The following is a 20,172-nucleotide window of genomic DNA, read 5'->3' on the forward strand; positions in this document are numbered from 1 at the left end:
AGTGTATCAATCAGGGCTCCCCCCCAAACAGAGACCAACAAATAGGATATAGAGAGAGAGAGAGAGAGAGAGAGAGGGTCAGCCTCAGCCTCTGGGGGATTTCGATCATCCAGGAAGACATCCTCCAGGAAGCTTAAGCTGCGCTCTGATTGGTGCATAGCAGAGATGAACAGGTGAAGAAAGAGTGCCCCAGGAGGAAAGACATCAGGTGCAAAAACTCGGGGGCAGAGAGTGTTTAAAGAATAGAAGAGACTGGCAGAAGCCAGTGTGGCCAGAGTGCAGAGGTCTCCGGTGGCTCGTGTGCGCTGGGGCCTGTGGGTGAGTGGGTTGTACTTTACAAGACACCGAAGTCCAGCTTAAGGAATTGGATCTTTATGTAAGAGCAATGCGATGCCACAGAAGCAGGGCTGGGACACCGTAGGGCTTGGGTTTTAAAAAGACCGATATGGCCAATGGACAAAGAACAGTCCAGAAGGAAGCAAGATAGAGATCAGTTGGCAGTTTCTGCTGTGGTCCAGAGTGAAGGGGATGGTGGTGCAGATAGAAGTAAATGGAGCAAAAAAGGGAAAATTATTTTGCCATTCAAATGATCATCTTTTGGTAAAACTACTGTAAAATATTATTGTAATATTATATTGTAAACTAGCCACATGACAAAATTTTCTAGTGAGACAAAGTTTGAATGTTTAACTTTGGTTGTAAGAAATGCAGTGAAGGGGAGGGGCTTCCCTGGTGGTGCAGTGGTTAAGAATCCGCCTGCCAATGCAGGGGACACGGGTTCAAGCCCTGGTCCAGAAAGATCCCACGTGCTGCGGAGCAACTAAGCCCGTGCGCCACAACTGCTGAGTCTGCATGCCACAACTACTGAAGCCCACACGCCTAGAGCCTGTGATCCGCAAAAGAAAAGCCACCGCAATGAGAAGCCTGTGCACCGCAACAGAGTAGCCCCCGCTTGCCGCAACTAGAGAAAGCCCATGTGCAGCAACGAAGACCCAACACAGCCATAAATAAATAAATAACATAAATAAGTTTTTTAAAAAATGAAATGCAATGAAGGGGAAACATCTCACATATTTGAAAACTTTTATTCTTTTAGAGAATTCAAAGAAGATAATACAGATGAAATCTGATAACACATGTGGATTTATAATTCTAAAAAGAATTTCACAGCAGTGAGAAAGCATATATTTATTTTGGTGATGTGCACATATTTGTTCAAAATAAAGATATAAATGTACACTTCTGAAATAGTCTAAAAATGTAACCTAAAAAGGGAAATCTTTATCAAATATACAGAAACATATAGTATGCTTTTAGGAAAAGTAGTAGTAAAAACCTGTGCAAATAAACTATATGTAAACACAATTTTTAAGAATTTTACAAGTATTGCTTAAATCTATATGCCTTTTCCATTTATGAAATCATATTTTCCCAAGGAGTTCAAGTCACATAACATGGTTTACCTAGTTAATCTATAATGTATGCACACTTTACTACTGACCCATCTATAGCTGGGAAAATTAAGGCAGGGAAAGTCACTGAATATTTTTAAGCCATGACTAAACTTTAGAACATTGCCCTAAACTTCTAAATCAAATACCATATATATATTTTTAAATGATGTAAGCAAATTGCCATTAGATAGACCCAATGCCATAATTAAATAATTTCAGGATCCTTTAACACAATGATGCCACAGTAAATCATTAAGGCATTCTTAGACAGGAGGTTTTGACTTCATTAAAGTACTTCTTAACATAGACGTTTTCTCTAATTTTCCAATAATGTTTCTATTTCAAAACAAGAAAAAAAAAAAACAGCTTCATAGGGACCTGATAACTTTAACTAATATTTAGTTTTGCTTCTATTATTAAGCAGTATTTCCCCAAATATATTAGAAGGAGTTACAACAAATGGATCGTCAATACTACACAGGGCCCCCAGTAATCTAGCTATAGTCGGTCTCTCATTGTGAAATGTAAACTTCTGAGAAGTGAAGATTCCAGCAGTGAATCTGGTAAAGCTAGGACAGAAACATTTAGTGACTTTTACCTGACCAACGGATAAGTGCCCAACTGCCCTATACAAGAGAAAACAGGATGATGAGCAATTCTGTGTAAGTCAGGATGGTGTGATGTCAGTTATGTGTAAGTTACGTGTAAGCAGGCGGTATACCCTGTAGAGTGCCTGGTATTCCAACAATCTGCTTTCCCTGAGCCAGATGCCATCTTAATAAATACCATCAGCTACACAGACAGTACAGCTTCTAGAACAATTGTACAGAAGAAGGAGTATAAACACCTGGGACTAAATGTTCTTTACATGCTGATTCATGCTCAGGTTTTTGATGTTTGCTTTCCTGTCATGCAGAAGCCCAAAGCCTCATTCTTGCAAAAGGGTAAAAATTGCTGCTCGTGGTCTTGGTAAAAAAAAAAAAAATCTGGAAAATAAAGTATACCCCAATTATACATCACAGCAGTATAGTTAAACAAGAGGAATTATTAGCAAAAAAATAAATGCTAAAACCAGTAGTGCCCTGGGCTCTTGTGTTTCACCAAGACAACTGTGCACACTGTCCTAGCTGAAGACTGGAAGTTTCGCAATTAAGCTAGAATTCCTTCATTATCCTACTTGATTCAACTCTGTTTGTTGGCATGTTCAGAATTTGACAATTGCCTAATGATACCAGACAAGTAGGGAGGAATTCACTGGGCCTCATTCAGAAATTTCATCTGTAATTGCATGTTTCCCAAAATAATCCACCTATCAGCAAATACACTTAACTTGCAGTTAGCAAATAGCAACTAGTTCTAGGCAAGTTCTAGGTGATGTCGTTGAAAGGGAAGAGTGATTGAGACTGAGTTTTACCACTGACACCTAATTCTATAAAGCTATGTGTCAGAAATGTCATATTTCCACACCTGATAATACTAGAGATTTCTCAGGCTAACTTTTTATCACTTCAGTAGTTGAAAATTCATTTTATTGTGGATTAGGGGAAAATAACTAGACTTAAAAAACACCATTTCATCAAGGAAATTAGAAATAAGGCTAAAGTATACTATTAGGCCTGTGTTAATTTAAAGGAAATAATTAAGCAGCAATTAAATAGCTGATATATGAATATGGCAAAAATTATGAAGTTGGTATGAGAACACCCACACTGTCAGAAAAAGTAATAAATGGTATGTTGCAGAAAAGTATTACATTGTATTTAATACAGGCTGGTAAGTATCTTCTCTTCTATGCCAGGGGTCTGTAAATCAAGACCCTGTGGTCCAATAAGTACTACCACCTCTTTTTACGAATAAAGATTTATTGAAATATAGTACTGGTAGGCAGAATCATGGCCCTCAAAAAAAGCTTAGTCCTTAATCCCCAGTACCTGTGAATATATTACTTTGCATTGCAAAGGGAGCGTTGCAGATGTGATTAAGGTTATGGATCTCGAAATGGGGAGATTATCCTGAATGATATCCCGTCTGAGAGATGCAACAGAAGAAGGATGAGGGATTTGAAGCCTGAAGGCTAGTTGGCTTTGAAGATGGAGGAAGAGGTCATGAACCAAGGAATGGTGGCCTCTAGGAGCTGAGAATAACTCTTAGTTGATGCAAGAAAACAAAAACCTCAGTCTTACAGCCATAAGAAACTAAATTCTGCCAACAACTGAAATTTGTAAGGGAATAGATTCTCCCCTAGAGCTTCCAGAAAGGAACACAGCCCTGCCAAATGACAACTTGATTCTATCCTGTCAAGAGCTGTGTTGAATTTCTGACCTATAGAATGATAAAATAATAAATGTGTGCTACTTAATACAAGTTTTAGTAATTTGTAAGTAATTTGTTTTAGTAATTTGTTATGGCAACAATAGAAAACTAATACAATAGTCACCCCTATTCATTGACCAGTTGTCTGAGGCTGCACTGAGGTGGAGTAAAGTGGATGTGAGAGAGACCTTATGTCCTGCAAAGCCTAAAATATTTGCCAACTGGTCCTTTACAGAAGAAGTTTGCCCCCCACCCCGATATTCACATGCAAAAACCATGACAAGCAGCTTGCATTTTGGAGCACTTAGTTGATGCCAGGCTCCGGGCTAGGTATTTGGTATTCATATCATCTTTCTGGATGGATACTATTTTGGTCCCCATTTTACAAATGAAAAAAAAAAATGAAGGCAGAAAGGTTAAGTAACTGTTCAAGGTCACCCAGTGAACCAACAGTGAGCAGGGACTCGAAGCCAAGTATGGTTGACTTCCAAGCTTGGCTCACCTCTTGGCCATTCTCCACACCCCAGATGCTCACCTGAGGCCTCCTATCTCTGGTAGAAAGCGATGGGGAGCTGCCGGCTGGGTACCAGGATGCCCAAGTGCAGCATCTCCACAGGCTCCTTGTCCGTGGCCACGATGTCATATTTGCGGACGATCTGGAACACAGAAGCACAGAAAAGCAGAATCACCCCTCTTCTCCTGCCTTGAGGAATAAATAGCCCAGAATACAGCTGCAGAAATCCCATCAGGGTCTTACCCAGCAGAGAGCCAAGTGGAGCTGGAGCTCGGCTAATCGGCGACCAATGCACATTCTTTTCCCAATGCCAAATGGAAGATGGGCAAAAGGGTTGATCTTTTTCTTGTCTTGAAGCCATCGTTCGGGTCTAAACTGACTTGAATCTTCAAAATTTTCTTCACTGGCCCCCAACACATGGGTATTTAGCATCAGTACTGTCTAAAAACACACAGAAACACAAAGCACTTAAAGAAAACATTTGAATAGCAAAATTTACAAAAGCCATCACCTTACAAATGTGAAAGTAACCCACAAATGGATAATAATGATGAATGCCAACATGTATTGAGTGTTTGAAATGTGCCAGGTGATACTGGCACAATAAATAGGTCATGAACTTTAAAATTTTACATCACATTCTCACAACAATCCCATGTGGTAGGTTTTTATCGTTCCCATTTTACAGATGAGAAAACTGAGGCTCGCAGAGGTTATGTAACTCACTCAAGGCTATACTTGAATCCAGGTCTGTCTCCATAACCATTATGCCTAATGCTAGACTACACAACACGTCAACTATATACTGCAGTCTACACATTTCCAAAAGGAATGCTCTCCCAGTAGAAACGTTTAGGGAGATCTGATGGATACTTGAAAAGGGTAAGGTACAGACTGTACAAATTCTACTTACTCCTTTGGGTAAAGCATATTCCCCCAGAACCATTGCTTTGTCAAGAGTCCGAGTTGTAAATGGCACACTCGGGGTAAGCCTGGAAAAACAAAATCAGAGATGTCAAAGTGGGCACGGACCAAGTTCTAGCTCAAGGGAATGCAGATTCTGGTTAAATAAATAGTTGCTGCCTGAGTTCTCAAAAAAGGAACATGATCCCAACTCTTTACAAAGAATTTCTGTCTCTTTCTTCCCAATATTTACACCTCTTGTTTATATTCTTTATCTTATTGTGTTGGTTAAACCCCCAAGTACAAGCCTGCTTCATAGTTGTTGATAGTGTTTGTTCGGTTTCATTCCCCGTACACATTCAAATGTGTACATTGACATGCTTCGCCCTCAAGCTTGTTGTTTGTTCTCGGTTTCTCCTAACTACCCTTCATGAAGTTAAAGATATTTCCCTCTGACCCTAAGACATTGTGAGCTTTGTTTTCCAGAAAAAGAATTTTCAAAGAACATTTTATACAGAGGCTCAAAAACAAAGGTGTCTCTATGTCTTATCATATAATAATATGGTTCCTTGCTGAGCTTTCATCTCACATCCTTCAATCGTGCCCCTAATCTTAATTATTGCTTATAGCATCCATTAGAGTATTATTATTACTGATTTAAAGGGCAGGACTCTGACTTTCCAAGATTTAATAGAATTTGCCCAAATGATTTAGGGAATGAAGCCATCTGTGGCAGGGCACCCCTTATTATGTGTTGGAGAGAACAGCCTTCTGACATATTCATATTGGCTTAGGCACGTGTTCTTACCGCATAGATTCTTTCAGACAGGCTTTTAAATATGGCATATTCCTCAAATCCTCTGCCCGTGGCATCTGATTCTCAGGCAGTACACTCTGAATTTCCTTAAGAAGCTTTTGTTGCACGTGGGGATTACGAGATAAATTGTAGAGAATCCACATTAAGCTGTTTGCTGTCTGAAAGCCAAATGGACATAAACTTGAGTTTTCTGCAAATAAACTGCCTTAAAACCAATATGAGCTGAACCAAAGGTGACGCCTACCACCTTGTCATGAAAACTGTATGAGTGACACTTCTTTACATGTCCTTCTTGGCTGTGCTTCAAACAAATGCCCTGTATGAAAAGTCAGATTTAGTTTATAAAACACATCAATGAATAATAGCTTATTTCCCGAGGGAATCAAAGTAGAATTCTTCAAATAATCAGCTGCATGAGGACGCAAAATATAGTTTGGTACAAAAAGTGAACACAAATGAGGGCATGTAGAACTGGCCCAATGAGAGTCAGATGGGCGATTGCAACAGTATCAACTTCCGGGTTGTGATAACAGTTTATCTTATGCACATGTTACCACTGAGGGAAACTTGGTGAAGGATTAAGGGATCCTCTCTATTTTTTTCTTAGCATTGCATGTGAATCTATAATTATCTCAAAATGAAATTCGTTAATTGTTTAATATAAAAAATAATATGAAAATTGAGTGGGGAGAGAGGGATGGAGAGCCTAAGAGTGTTGCTAATAAAAGTGTCTTTTTTTTAAAAAAAAAATTTTGCAATGCAAATGCACAAGAAGTTGCATTCCTGGAATTTAAAAGAAAGATTTTTTTTGCCACACCCTCAAAAGTTACCACAAAAATAAAAAGGCATTATCTGTACCCAGGGTTTCAGCCTCAAGGAAAGCGCCCTGGTAGGAGGCGGCCAACACCAAAATAAGAAATTCTAGCGTCAAGTTGAGTATTTCAAGGAACCAGCCACAATTTCTGACAAAGACTCATGGCCTTTTAAGTGGCATCCTTTATTTCCTTTCCAAAGGCAATGAGAAGAGAAAAAATATTGGCAGAAACAGCCAGTGCAGCTTTTAGCTTCGTAATACTCACCACTGGTAGTCTTATGTATTTGTCTTTAGGCCTATTTTTGTCTAATTTAAGCCAAATATTCCCATAAAAATGGTCATTGTGTCCTCTCTGCAGACATGAAGACGCTTTTGCTAAGTGCTATGTGCCACTCACACAAATGAGCCAAGTGCAGGACAATTTGGAGCCAATGGTATTTATTGTTTTTGGAAGAAGATGCTTCCAAGTAGCCTTCTTCCTGTCAGAGGACTGTCAGCCTCAGCTGCAAATAAACCGTGGATGTCATTATTACCAGAGTCCAATTTACAAAACAGGAAGAGGGCGTAGCCACCAAATTAGATACACTGTCAAATTTCTCTGATTTTCCAAATGTGACTTTCAGAATAGCCAGGACTAAAAAAAGAAACAGATTGAACCGTATCAGTGGGTCCCTTACCACAAGTACCAAATAGAGTTTCCAAAAGGCAGATAACTGTAGCTTTCACCAAAGCCCTGTAAGACAGCCCTGGCCTTTTAGGATAACTGCAGGGGCTGAATGGAGGGGAAGTGGCCTGAGAAACCTCATGGGCCCAAAGTATCCCCGCTTGACCTCCACGGAGGGGACACATCTCATAGCTGGCCTTGCTGCTTCCACTCTCTCTCCGCTAGGTCCATTCTCCATCCACCAGCCGGAGCCCACTTTACAAAACATCAATCTGATTAAGTTCCTCCCTTGTTTAAAACACTCCAGGAGATTTCCATCACAGGTGCAGTAAATCCAAACGCCTCACGAAGGCTCCTGGTTAACAGGGCCCATCGTCTTCTTCCCTGTCAACTCTGACCACATGTGCTACTTCTCCAGTCCATCCTTCTTTCTGCCCAGGGCCTTGGCATGTGCTGTTTCCTCTGCTTGGAGTGGTCTTGCACCAGATCTTCCCTTGGCTGGCTCCTTCTCGTTATTCCAGTGTCAGCTCCAGTATGACATCCTCAGAGAGAGATGACCTCCCCTACCTCTCTCTGACTTCACCCCGATGGCTTCCTCCAGGTCCTGGATCACTATCTGAAATGATCCTATTTCATTATTTATTTACATGTCTATCATCTGTGCCCCAAGACCACTTAAATTTCATGAGGGGAACTGGTTCATCGTGGTCTCTCAAGTACCCGAAACAGTGCCTGGCACATAGCAGACACTCCATAATTCCTGAATTCTTTCATTTATTGAACAAGTATTTGTTGAGCACCTACTATGTGCCAACTTCTATTCCACACCCTAGGAATAGCAGAGACAAGACCAAGTCATCACTGTCATGGAGCTCACATTCCAGTTTAAAAAAAAAAGAATAATGGGTTAAGCTTTACTTTCATCCCTCTAAGGAGGTTCTCAGGGTAAGGGATTGAACAGAAAAATGAGTTGACATAAGTCCCCACTTTTGACAGCCTTCTGGAGCATGAGGAGAAATGAGAACCTTGCTATTCCCTGATGTAGAAAACCCTACTTTTTGTTCAGACCAGAAACACTACAGAAAGGGGAAAACATGGAACAGAAATGACCTGGTACACATTGTTCTTAGAGATGATACGTGTATGAGATGTTGGGCCTGTGAGGAATATTAATATCATCACTCCAGCGAGAGCTCAAAAAATGAACCAAAGACGATGAAACCCTCCTGAATACTTGTCAGTATTTATGTTTGGAGTTTGGCTGTATTGTGTACCTACTAGGAGTATCAACCATACTGGGGACAGAATTCTGGTATTTAAAATTAGCTGTTTCCTTTAAATTGAAATCAAGTGTTTCCCAAACTCCCTCTGTTGACAATTTTAAGCAGAAAAAAATATTATTGGAATTGCAGACAGTATTCCAATGTTTTTAGACTAAATAACATCCACAGTTAGGCACTTTGGGGTAACATGCACAACCTAAAATATATCCAGTTTTTAAAAACCTAGATTATCTACCTTGCTGTGGTGTAGGATTTTACTGCTTCTTAATTCCTGTAGCATTTTGCATATTTGTCGTGGCACTTATACCCTGCACCGGATTTCTGTCTCTAAAGCACATGTATTTTTCTATCATATGTTTAAGCACAAAGCCTGTGCTCTGGGTCTCCTGCACATTTCTAGTATGAGAATTTTTATGCCTGCTAAGCTAATGCTCAGTTAATCCTTATGGAATAGGTGAGTTGAATGACTACGTAAAATTCATCATGAAAAAGATTTTACAGCCCGTTGATTTAGCAAACTAAAACCGGGCCCACCCTTACCGTTTCCACCGCAGCCAGCTGGAGCTCCGTCACAGCCGCATACAATTCCTTCTTTGAAAGCTGATTGTGGTGATAAATATCACAAATGAAATCCATGCTGGGCTGCTCAGAATATTTCTCTAACTGGTTGTCGACACAAGATTTGACTGTTGGAGAAGAGAAAAAGGGAGAGGAAATCAGCTGAAAATTAGGAGGAGGAAAAGAATGAAATGGAACCCAGGATCAAATTCTCCTTGCAACATCTAAAGGGTCTTTGCAGGCAATCTGACAATTTGACAATTTGTTAGGTAAGCTAATACTGCCTTGTTGTTAAGTCAGCAAGGACTGACCAATGCCCACAGGAGCAGGGCTTCTCAAATATTAACGTGCACAAGAATCCCCCGGGCATCTTCTTAAAATGCAGGTTCTGATTCTAGAGTCTGGGGTGGGCCTGGAAGTCTGATTTCTAACAAGCCACCAGGCAATGCAGATGCTGGATCTGCAGTCATGCTTTGAGTAGGAAGAGCTTAGAGCTTGGGAGAGAGAGGTCATCATGAGACAGAGGTGGCATTTGGGTCCGTTCTCAGAATCAGAACTTGGTCCCATATCCAAGCATCTAGCAGATATGGTCACTGATACAGGCACAGTGGGATTTGGCTCCCAAATCCTGGCAGCAGAGGAGAGGAGAACCCCTCCCCCATTGTTATCAAACATAAACACACACATACACACACACGTGCAGTGCCCATGCATGCTGACAATAATGGTGATGTTTGCCAAATACATTCTAGGCATGCACCTCCCTCACTTCAATCCATCACACAAGCCACCACCATGATAATAATCATGGTGATGATGGTAAAAATGATGACAATAAATGGCACAGAGGTTAGAGTTGGGTCTTCTGCCTGGCTTCAACCCTGGTTTTGCCATTACCTAGCATGCAATCTTGATAAAGTTACTTAATTTTGTGTCTCAGTTCTATCACTCAGGCCTAATAGAAAACCCTACTTTACAGGGTTTTTGTGAGAATTAAATGAGTGTGTGTGTGTATACTCAGAACAATACTTAGCACCAAATATTCCCTTCATCCTGTAGCAGAAATAGCTCTGATCCATTGAGATATTGGACTATGCCAGGTTTTTTTTTTTTTTTTAGGTTTTGCAGAAATTATATTACATATTTTCTTGGCAGGAAACAGTGACAGTTCCCACTAGATCATATGCCAGGTTTTAAGTTACTATATTAGAAGTGAAAACAGTTGTACTGAGGTACCTACTACTACTACTACTACCACTACTACTACCACTATTAACCCATTTTAGAGGCAAGACAACTGAGAATGAAAAAGAGTGCATTTGGCCAAGCCACCACAGCCAATGACAGAGCTGGGACTTGAACCCAGGAATCTTTGACTCCAAAGCTTTAACCACTCCTAGTTCCCAAAGAAGACTACAGAAAACTACCTCCTGCCTTTTCCTAGAATTCATCTGCACCAGGGCGATCCCCAAATTCATGAGTTTGCAAAGCCCGAAAGAATCCGGAGGAGCAATTCCATCAAAGGATGGGGTGCTGAGGCCAAGGTCATCCAGACCTTCCGGCAGCAGCTCCGGAGACAGGGTTGCTGGGCACATGTGGCCACGTTACCCGATTTGAAAATGGTGTCCCAGGCCAGAGTGTGTGCCTGCCAGACCTTGGTGTTGAGGCTCTTGTGCAGCTCGACTGGCGTGACCATCATTCTCCCAAATGTGCTCATCATCTGTGGGGAACACAAATGCCTTTTCATCCCCCGTTTCTCTTTCTCTCAAAGACAACTTGCACTCCTTGAGAGAAGCGTTCTAAACAACTGCACCCTTTGCTCCCCTAAAGGCCGGAATTCCAAGGACGCCTCAGGGCTCTCGGCACCAGTCCCCAGCCCCACCCTCCAGGGACATATGAAAATAATCTTTGGGATGCTTTTCCACTGGATGTGTCTCATAAAAAAATTGATCTTATGACCGAAACATAAAAAAAGAAGAAAGGGTACAAATCTCATATCCATTTCCATTTCCAATAATTTCCAAACTTCAACCATTCCTAAAACCAGATTCACAGGGTCTACTATCTCTACCTACAACCTAAACAATCCCCCAAATTTTAATCTGAAAATGTTCAGACTCTTTGAAGTAGTATTTTAATCAACTGACCTTTAACTGAAATACCTACTTTCACCTTGCCTGACAACGACTGAATGTGCTTTTTTATTATACGTACATATATGCACATTCATTCATGAAAATATGCAACACATATTAAAATGAACACTTAACTACTATAATAAAATATGTGTGGATGCCACTCTTGGGAAACACTGTGATGCACATTTGTTAGGTTCTGTAAACGTTTTATAAGGAAAGGTTCTCTACCCTGGAGAAACTTACTGTTTTGATGGCCATGATGAAATTCAAAGCTTCATCGCCTGCATTCTTCTGAAGGAGCCCAAATCTCTTCTCATATAGCACAAGGCAGATGCCTGTTATTTAAAATAATCAACACTGTTACCCATTTACAGTGACACTGGAGTCTATGATTAGCTGGCTACCAAAGGCTCAATTCTGTCTCCCATAAAAGTGAGGTCTTGGGCTTCCCTGGTGGCGCAGTGGTTGAGAGTCTGCCTGCTAATGCAGGGGACACGGGTTCGAGCCCTGGTCTGGGAGGATCCCACATGCCGCGGAGCGGCTGGGCCCGTGAGCCACAATTGCTGAGCCTGCGCGTCTGGGGCCTGTGCCCCGTGACGGGAGGGGCCGCGATGGAGAGAGGCCCGCGCACCGCGATGAGGAGCGGTCCCCGCACCGCGATGAGGAGTGGCCCCCGCTTGCCGCGGCTGGAGAGGGCCCTCGCGCGAACCGAAGACCCAACACAGCCAAAAATAAATAAATAAATAAATAAATAAATAAGAAAATCCTTTAAAAAAAAAAAATCCTCATCGTAAGAAAAAAAAATTAAAAAAAAAAAAAAAAAAAAAAAAAAAAAAGTGAGGTCTTTTCGAAGAAAGAGGAAAAGCAAATTCTCTGAGAGAAAGGGGCCTGATTACTCTCCTCTCTTTCTAGAATTATCCCCAGGTCCAATGACTCATCCCCTGCAGAACCTCCTGATCAGAAAAGCCACTGTGAAGATGCAGCCATTTTTATACATGAGTGAATCTCTCCTGTAATGTCTTGATTTTCTCAGAGTTTACCCTTGATATCGTGTGTAGCAGCCATTGTTAATGACCTACTCCGTACTCATTCTTTCCCATTTCTTCCCTAAGAGAACCCCGATTTTATTTAGGCTGTCAGTGTATCAGTCCTCAGGCAATAAGTCAGGATTGATCTAAGACAATTCTGTTCCCTGATTTCCCAGGCTTCCTGTAGCAGCCAAAGCAGTCACATGACCCAGGTCTGGCCAATGAGATTCAAGGGAGACACTTTTGCTTTCTCAATAAAGGGGAAAGGACAGCTGGTTTAGCTCTTCCCTCTTTCCCTCTTGTTTTTGCCTAGAATGCAGGGGTGAGGCCAGGAAGGGCAGGAGCCATTCTGCAGCAAGCCAACTAGCTCAGGATGGATGAGAAGGAAGACAGAACAGGCTTGGGTCCCAGTGACATCACTGAGTGCCAGCTGTGGACTGGCTTCCTCAAGACTTCTCATAACACTGGACAATAATTTGTCAACCACCATGGTCAGGTTTTCTTTGACTTGCAAAGAAATGCATTTGATGCTCCTTAATTTGGGTATTTCCAGTGGACGATTTCCAAAACATACTTTTCTTTTCTCCTCTGTAGTCATTCCCTCTTTCCCTTAACACCTTCTGTGGATTTCTTATTGGCATGGGGCTTTCTCATGTGCTAAGATGACAGTCTGTAACTTTACAACGAGGTCTATCTGATGGGGGAGACAGGTCAGGACAAAAGCCTCCGTCCCGGGGCACCCTCTCCAATCCCTCACATCAGCAGTCAAGAGTGATCCTTCCAGGGCTTCCCTGGTGGCGCAGTGGTTGAGAATCTGCCTGCTAATGCAGGGGACACGGGTTCGAGCCCTGGTCTGGGAAGATCCCACATGCCACGGAGCAGCTGGGCCCGTGAGCCACAATTGCTGAGCCTGCGCGTCTGGAGCCTGTGCCCCGCGACGGGAGGGGCCGCGATAGAGAAAGGCCCGCGCACCGCGATGAAGAGCGGTCCCCGCACCGCGATGAAGAGTGGCCCCCACTTGCCGCAACTGGAGAAAGCCCTCGCACGAACCGAAGACCCAACACAGCCAAAAATAGATAAATAAATAAATAAATAAATAAATAAATAAAAAAGAAAAAAAAAATCCTTAAAAAAAAAAAAAAAAAAAAAAAAAAAAGAGTGATCCTTCCAGCAAATCGGACCTTGGCACCTTCCTGCTAAAATCACTCTCCTATTTGCTCCCAGGGACTCTGGGCTCAAAGCCAAATGCCCATCCCTGGTTTACAGGATTGACATGGGCTGGCCGCTGCTTCCTCCCATCCTCTGCCCTGGACATCCTTGTCCCTTGCTGGACGTGCTCCAGTCACTCGGAACACCCTCTTTCTCCTCAACACAACACTCTCTGTTCCTTCAGCCTGGAACATTCCATCTTCCTTCACTTTCACCCGGGAAACTCCTGCTCGTCCCCCAGGCCTTGGCTGAGATGGTACCACCTCTATGAAGCGGCCCTGACCATGCTCAGCTGAGGCAGCCGCTAGGATTCTCCCCCAGCCTTGAACCTCTTCAGTCAAGTGCTCCCCATTCTACTGCAACTGCCTTGTTCCCCTGCTTGCATCTCCACTGGGCAGCGAGCACATCAAGGCAGGGCTTTGCTTTTATCCCCAGCGTGGTCCTTGAAAACAGTGATCATGCTCCCTTCTGTTCGGAACTTTCCATTGCTCAGCATCGGACTCAAAGTAAACGTCCTTGCGGGGACTTTCAGGCCCCGGCTTCATCTTTCTCAGCTCCTCTTTCCCCTCCTCCCATAATCCACTCACACCAGCATCCTCGAAGTTCCCCAAAGACATTGTTCATGCTTTCACCCCAGGACATTTGCACCTCCTGTCTCCACTGTCCCAACAGGCTTCCCACAGATACCCCGGTGGCTTGCTCCTTGCCTTCCTTCAGGTCTCACCTCAAATGTCTCCTTACCAAGCAGACTTGCCTCACCTAGGAACCTATATTCTTTCTTGACTCCCTTACTCCTTGGCAGAGTATATATTAAACTATGTTTACTAGTTGATTGTCACCCCTACTAAAATCTGAGCTCCATGTGAGCAAGGATGTTGCCTGTTTTGTTCACTGCTGTGTCCCTAGTACAGTGCCTGGCACACAGCAGGTGTTGTATAAATGTTTGTTGAATGACTACATAAACAATCCAGAGGGTAAAGCATCACCTAAACGCCTGAAAGCATTAAGAGGGCTGCTATGGCCTTTCCTACTCAGCAATAGTGTATGATTACAGAAGAGTTGTCCACAGGGCCATGTTTGTCTTCAAAATCACTTGCAAAATCAAATGAACAAGATGTGAAGACAACTTACTTTCAAATGACCATTTGTTCAGCTCGCTGTACAAGTCTTCCATGCAGCCTCTCTCATCACAGAGCTCACCTATTCTACCTGTAAAATCAGCCAAGACCTTAACAGAAAGAAATCACCAAAGACACATTTCAGTCACTGAAGGAAAACAAAAGTTTCAAGTTCAGTAAGTTAGCTTCAGGTTTTGCTACCTTGTATATTCACTGCCCATAATATTACTCATTCTGAATCATCACTAATTATATATTCTCCTTGGGAGTTCATCTTCTGCCCCAACACCCTTGTCCTGGGTTATTTCCTGAGCTTTCCCTGCAGCCTCCCTGAAGCTTAGGTTTCAGCTTTTGATCTAAATTTAAGAAAAGGAAAACATTTCTTCTAATCAGAATGGAGAATAAACCACAAAGGAGGAATCAGCCCAGTGTCTCTGTGGGGACAACGTCTCAAGGACTCTGGCTACCCTGAGGTTTGCCACTTCCATAGCTGGGCAGGCAAACGTCTCCTTACTGATTGGTGTGGTATTAAGCATGTTAAGCTTAGAGCCAGGGAACTGTAAGTTCTGGATGCAGCGCCTTCACTAAATAGCTCTGTCACCTTGGGCAAGTCCTATACGGCCCCTAGAGGCCAGTTTCCACAATCAGGGTTTTAGATGACTAATGCTTTGCATTTAATGAGGCTTGTATAGAACCAGGCACAGTGCAAAATGTATTACCTTCGCTGATCCTCAAATAACCTCATGAGGTAGAAAATACTGTCATTACTCCCATTTCCTAGGTAACAGATGAGAAAACTGAGGCTTAGAGAGTAGCGAAGGCACTCTCCCTTGGACACATAAAAGTGGCTCTGCTGGGGTCTGAAATAGGGTATATGTGACTACAAAACCCACAGGTGCAACTAATGGGCGTGTTTGTCCACATAGCATATTAAAAAGTACTTTGAATTTGTTACCATCAAAAAATCCAGAGATTTCACATGAACATATGAATTTTCCGTTAGTCATCAAAAAATAATAATAATTACTAGATCTGGTGACACTGGGTCTACATTTCCATGTGGTAGGCATTTGCCAGAGCTGGGGCAGCTGTCCCCTCTAGAAAGGGCAGGCACTATTCTGCTTGCTAAAATCCCTACTGGGCCTGCCTTATACATTTATATTAATCACCTGGCCCTTGGAAGCTTCTGAATTTGCAGTCTTTCACCTATATGATCTTATGTGTGTCCAGTTCAAAATAAATACCCAGAGTGAACAGGAGTAAAAAGAATTCTCTACATGTTTAAATCCTTCCCCCTTTGGGCCCCTGTTGGCTAAAGGATAACATCTAAATACCTTAGCGTGGCCCAAAAATATTGTAAAGACCTGCCCTCTGCCCAGCATCATTTCAGAGAAAGCTTCACTTCAGCTGCACTAAATGTACTGTTCTCTGAACACACCATCTCATGCCTCCATATTTTCAGCAGGCTATGCTCTCTGCCTGAATGCCTTTTCCCACCTTCTCTGGCTTGCAGACTCCTACTCGTCCTAAAAAACCCAGCTCAGCTGTCACTACCTAGGAAGTTTATAGTGTTATCTCACTTAATCCTCACAGTAAACCTAAGGAGTGGGAATTGTTACTCCCAGTTTATAGACTGGGAAAGTGAGCAAATTAAATGGTACAGTCAGGTTACATAAGTGGTGGGGGTGGGGTGACGTTCAAAACCAAGACTGTAGAATGTCAAAGTCTATGCTCGTAACTGCTCCCTTATCGTAATACTACTTTAAAAGGGAGTGAAGGAGGGAGGAATAAGGGTTTTGGAGGAGGCGGATGTGGAGAGGAATGAGGAGAAAAGGAAGACTCCTGAATCATCCAAATTGCCTGCCTTTTCTTCTGCACTTTGTAGCTGTGGCTTGAAGCTCCACTAAATCCCTCCATCCCCAGGAGAACCAGGAAAGCGAACCCCGTCCTGCAAACCTCATTGATTTTGTTGTCCAGCTTCATAATTTCCACTGGTTTCATTAGTTTCTTTTGAAAGGCACTCCTGACCCTCTGCCAGTCTTCTCCTTCCCTGGGAGAGAAGCAGAATTATATTTAGAGCAAATGGAAAGGAAAAGAACGAAGAAGCAGAGACACCTCCAGTTCTCTGACTTCATGAACTATATAATAAAATGAACACAGAATCGTGCCAAGAAACAGCCAGAGAATAATTAGTATTGGAATATTCGGGGCTGGTTTGACAATACGATGAATAAGCACTTTTCCCTTGAGCCAAAGATTGCACAGAAAGATCAAGTCCAGATAGTTGGGTTCAGAACTTTTGATATGCCCTCGCTGGGGTTGAACTGGGAGGCCAGTGGCCTGTTTCCAGCAATAAGAGTGGGCACGTGAACACCCACTTCACCAGCAACTCAGATCTGTTTGAGGAAAAAAATCTTGTCTTCTTTCAATCTATTGAATTGGGTTGAAAGGCACATTCACAGAACACCTCGAATTTAGAATTTTGCCATTGCCTTCAAATAACAGTCAGAGATTCACCGGAGCTGTAAAAAGCCTGTTCTCATCATGAACCCTTTTGCACTTGCTCTATAGGTGACCATGCTGCCTGTGATGCATCATGCATTAATACCGTTTTTCATTCCAGTAACCAGGGACTTCCCTGGTGGCGCAGTGGTTAAGAATCTGCTTGCCAATGCAGGGGACACGGGTTTGAGCCCTCGTCCGGGAAGATCCCACATGCTGCGGAGCAACTAAGCCCGTGCGCCTCAACTACTGAGTCTGCGCTCTAGAGCCCGTGAGCCCGCTAGCCACACCTAGAAAAAAGCCGGAGCGCAGGGGCTTCCCTGGTGGCGCAGTGGTTGAGAGTCTGCCTGCCAATGCAGGGGACACGGGTTCGAGCCCCGGTCCGGGAAGATCCCACATGCCGCGGAGCAACTAAGCCCGTGAGCCACAATTACTGAGCCTGCGCTCCGCAACAAGAGAGGCCGCGATAGTGAGAGGCCCGCGCACCGCGATGAAGAGTGGCCCCCGCTTGCCACAACTAGAGAAAGCCCTCGCACAGAAACGAAGACCCAACACAGCCATAAAAAAAAAAAAAAAAAAAAAAAAGCCGGAGCGCAGCAACGAAGACCCAATGTAGCCATAAATAAATAAATAAATCCAGTAATTATATATATCCTGAAAAATACGACTATTAGGCATTACAATTTGGGGGTAAAAAAAGTGCTAACTTGTTAAATGCTAACAATGTAAAAGCCGAGGAATCATACCACATTAGAGTATTTATCTCTCCAAAATGTAACCTCCACACCCCTCCATACCAGCTTTCCAAGTAGGTCTATCTCCTAATTCCCACCGTTTCCTTTACAAAGGAAGGTCATAGGAAGGTCATTGTCCAAAGCAAAAGGAGTTAACTTCTGGCGTTTGAGCTACCAAGGTGGGGGGAGGGGGGTGGTGAGGGGCGGGTCGCAGAATTTTAAGGGATAATTTTGTTTGTATACATATTTGCCTGGCACGCTAACTTGACAATCTCATTCCACCCAAGAGTCCGAACATCATAATTCGCGTAACCTTTTTGACATTTCTTTGACGGAAAGGCCGGGCCCAGCCCACTTGCCAGAAGGAACACAAGTGTTGCGTACTCAGCCCAGACGCCCCTCCACCCACTCTAGTCCGCGCAAGAGCCCGTGACGGCAGCAGGTAGGGGCTTCCGTGTTCTCCCTGCATTAGAAGGGTCCAACCCCAGGGAACCCCAATTCCCGTCCCTTCCCAATTTCCAGCCGCCGAACCCCATCCTGCTTCCTGGACTCACAAGATCAGCAGTCCGTAGCCCTCCTCGCGATAGTCGCGATAGGCCTTCCACGGTTTGATCTCCAGCCGCTGGGGGTACGCGCTCTCCGTGCGGTAGAGCGCTTCCAGCAGACACGGCGAGCCCAAGTGCACCGAGTCGAAGGAACCCAACTTCATGCGGAAAATCTTGCCATATTTCTTGTGGTACTCCGCCTGCAGCGGGCCGGGCAGGGTGCGAAGTAAGCGCGCATCCCCTGCAGTCCCAAGAGCGCTTCTCCCTCCTCCCGCCTCCTTCCTCCGGGGGACCGGGGACCGCTGCAGTCGGGACACACACCCGAGCGCACCGTGCGCCCGAACCGCGCGCCTTGGGGAGGGTTTGGAGAGCAAGGCGGGGAGCAGAGTGGGAATTGGGGGCGCGACTAGGCATTCACCAGCGTGTCGTGCTGTTTCTTGAGCCCTCCTTTCCAGAGAATCTCCAGCAGACTGCCCAGCAGTGGCCACTTGGTGGGACCGGGCAGGGCGGCCGCGTCTTGCGCCGCGCCCCGTTCCATCATGGGGCAGAGGGGCACCTCCCGCGGTCGACGGGGCGCGCACGCCGTAGATGTCACGGGTCTGGGGGGCTGCCCCAGGCTGCGCAGCTCCTGTAGGAAGGCGGCAAGGGAGCGGCCCTTGCTGATGGGGGAGCTCATGGCAGCGGGGGAGACCGGGCGCTTGGGAATGTGCGGGCGCTGGGAAGGGCGAGGTTGCTAAAGAGGCGCCGGCGAGAGCTGGGGGCTTGACGATTCTGCGGAAGAGAGGCAAAGAGGGGCAGCAGGTGTGATGGAGAGGGCGGAAGGCGGACAGAGAGGAGAAAGGAACTCGGCGAGGATGCTCGACGCTGCACCGCGCGGCAGCCTCAGGGAGCTGATGCCCGCCGAGCGCTGGCCGCAGGGGCTGGAGGAGCGCAGCCGGGAGATGGGTGGCTCTTGGAAGAGGAAAGGAAAGGACGTGAGTCCGCCTGCTGGTGGCAAGGCTGACTTCCAGCTCTGGAGTAGCGACGTGGAGGTGTCTAGGAAGGTGGAAGAGATGCTGCTGGCGCTGCGCTTGCCTCCGGTCCCTCTCCATGCTCCATGCCCGGGGACCATGTATTTATGGAGACAGGGCAGGCCCTGGGTGGCCAATGAGCACGCTAAGTGGGGCGGAGTGGGTTAGGGCTGGCCAGGCCCGGAGGGACGCGGGACCCGGGCTTGGGGGTGGTGCATGGAAGTAGGATGGAGTCAGCGAGGTGAGCGAGGGCGCCGGGCCTCGGGTGACCGGAGCGCGGCTCTCCGGGAGGGAACGCCGCGGACTCCACCCTGGAGATAATCCCCCAGGGAAGGCACGCTCACCGGAGTTCACTGGGCGTGCGCCGAGCACGCCTCCCCGCCCTCCCCCGGCGGCCGGGAACTGCAGCCCCGCGCTGGCACAATCGCGCCGCCGCGCTGGCGAGGTCTCCGAGCACGACCCCGGGGAGGCTGCCGGCGCCTGCCGGAGCCCGAGCGCCCGCGCGTTGCCCGAAACCAGTTTTTTTGCCAGCCGGGACGGAAGTGTTTTTGGAGGAAGGTTGGCTTTC

The 20,172-nt window shown here is 45.0% G+C and overlaps 1 protein-coding gene across 1 annotated transcript; it reads right to left on the bottom strand.

Annotated features, from left to right (window-relative positions):
• Positions 1-1,139: 1,139 nt before the first annotated feature.
• Positions 1,140-19,703, bottom strand: LOC103015403 (1,25-dihydroxyvitamin D(3) 24-hydroxylase, mitochondrial). The gene is made up of 12 exons (XM_007185278.3): positions 19,013-19,703; positions 18,604-18,794; positions 16,770-16,863; positions 14,827-14,923; positions 11,702-11,793; positions 10,929-11,040; positions 9,303-9,448; positions 5,993-6,159; positions 5,195-5,273; positions 4,525-4,722; positions 4,303-4,423; positions 1,140-2,440 (listed from the first exon to the last, which is right to left on the bottom strand). The coding sequence occupies exons 1-11, from the start codon at positions 19,268-19,270 to the stop codon at positions 4,313-4,315; spliced, it is 1,545 nt and encodes a 514-aa protein (XP_007185340.1). The 5' UTR covers positions 19,271-19,703; the 3' UTR covers positions 1,140-2,440; positions 4,303-4,312.
• Positions 19,704-20,172: the final 469 nt, after the last annotated feature.

Source organism: Balaenoptera acutorostrata, chromosome 15 (genome assembly GCF_949987535.1).
Source record: "Balaenoptera acutorostrata chromosome 15, mBalAcu1.1, whole genome shotgun sequence".
Lineage (NCBI taxonomy): Eukaryota > Metazoa > Chordata > Mammalia > Artiodactyla > Balaenopteridae > Balaenoptera > Balaenoptera acutorostrata.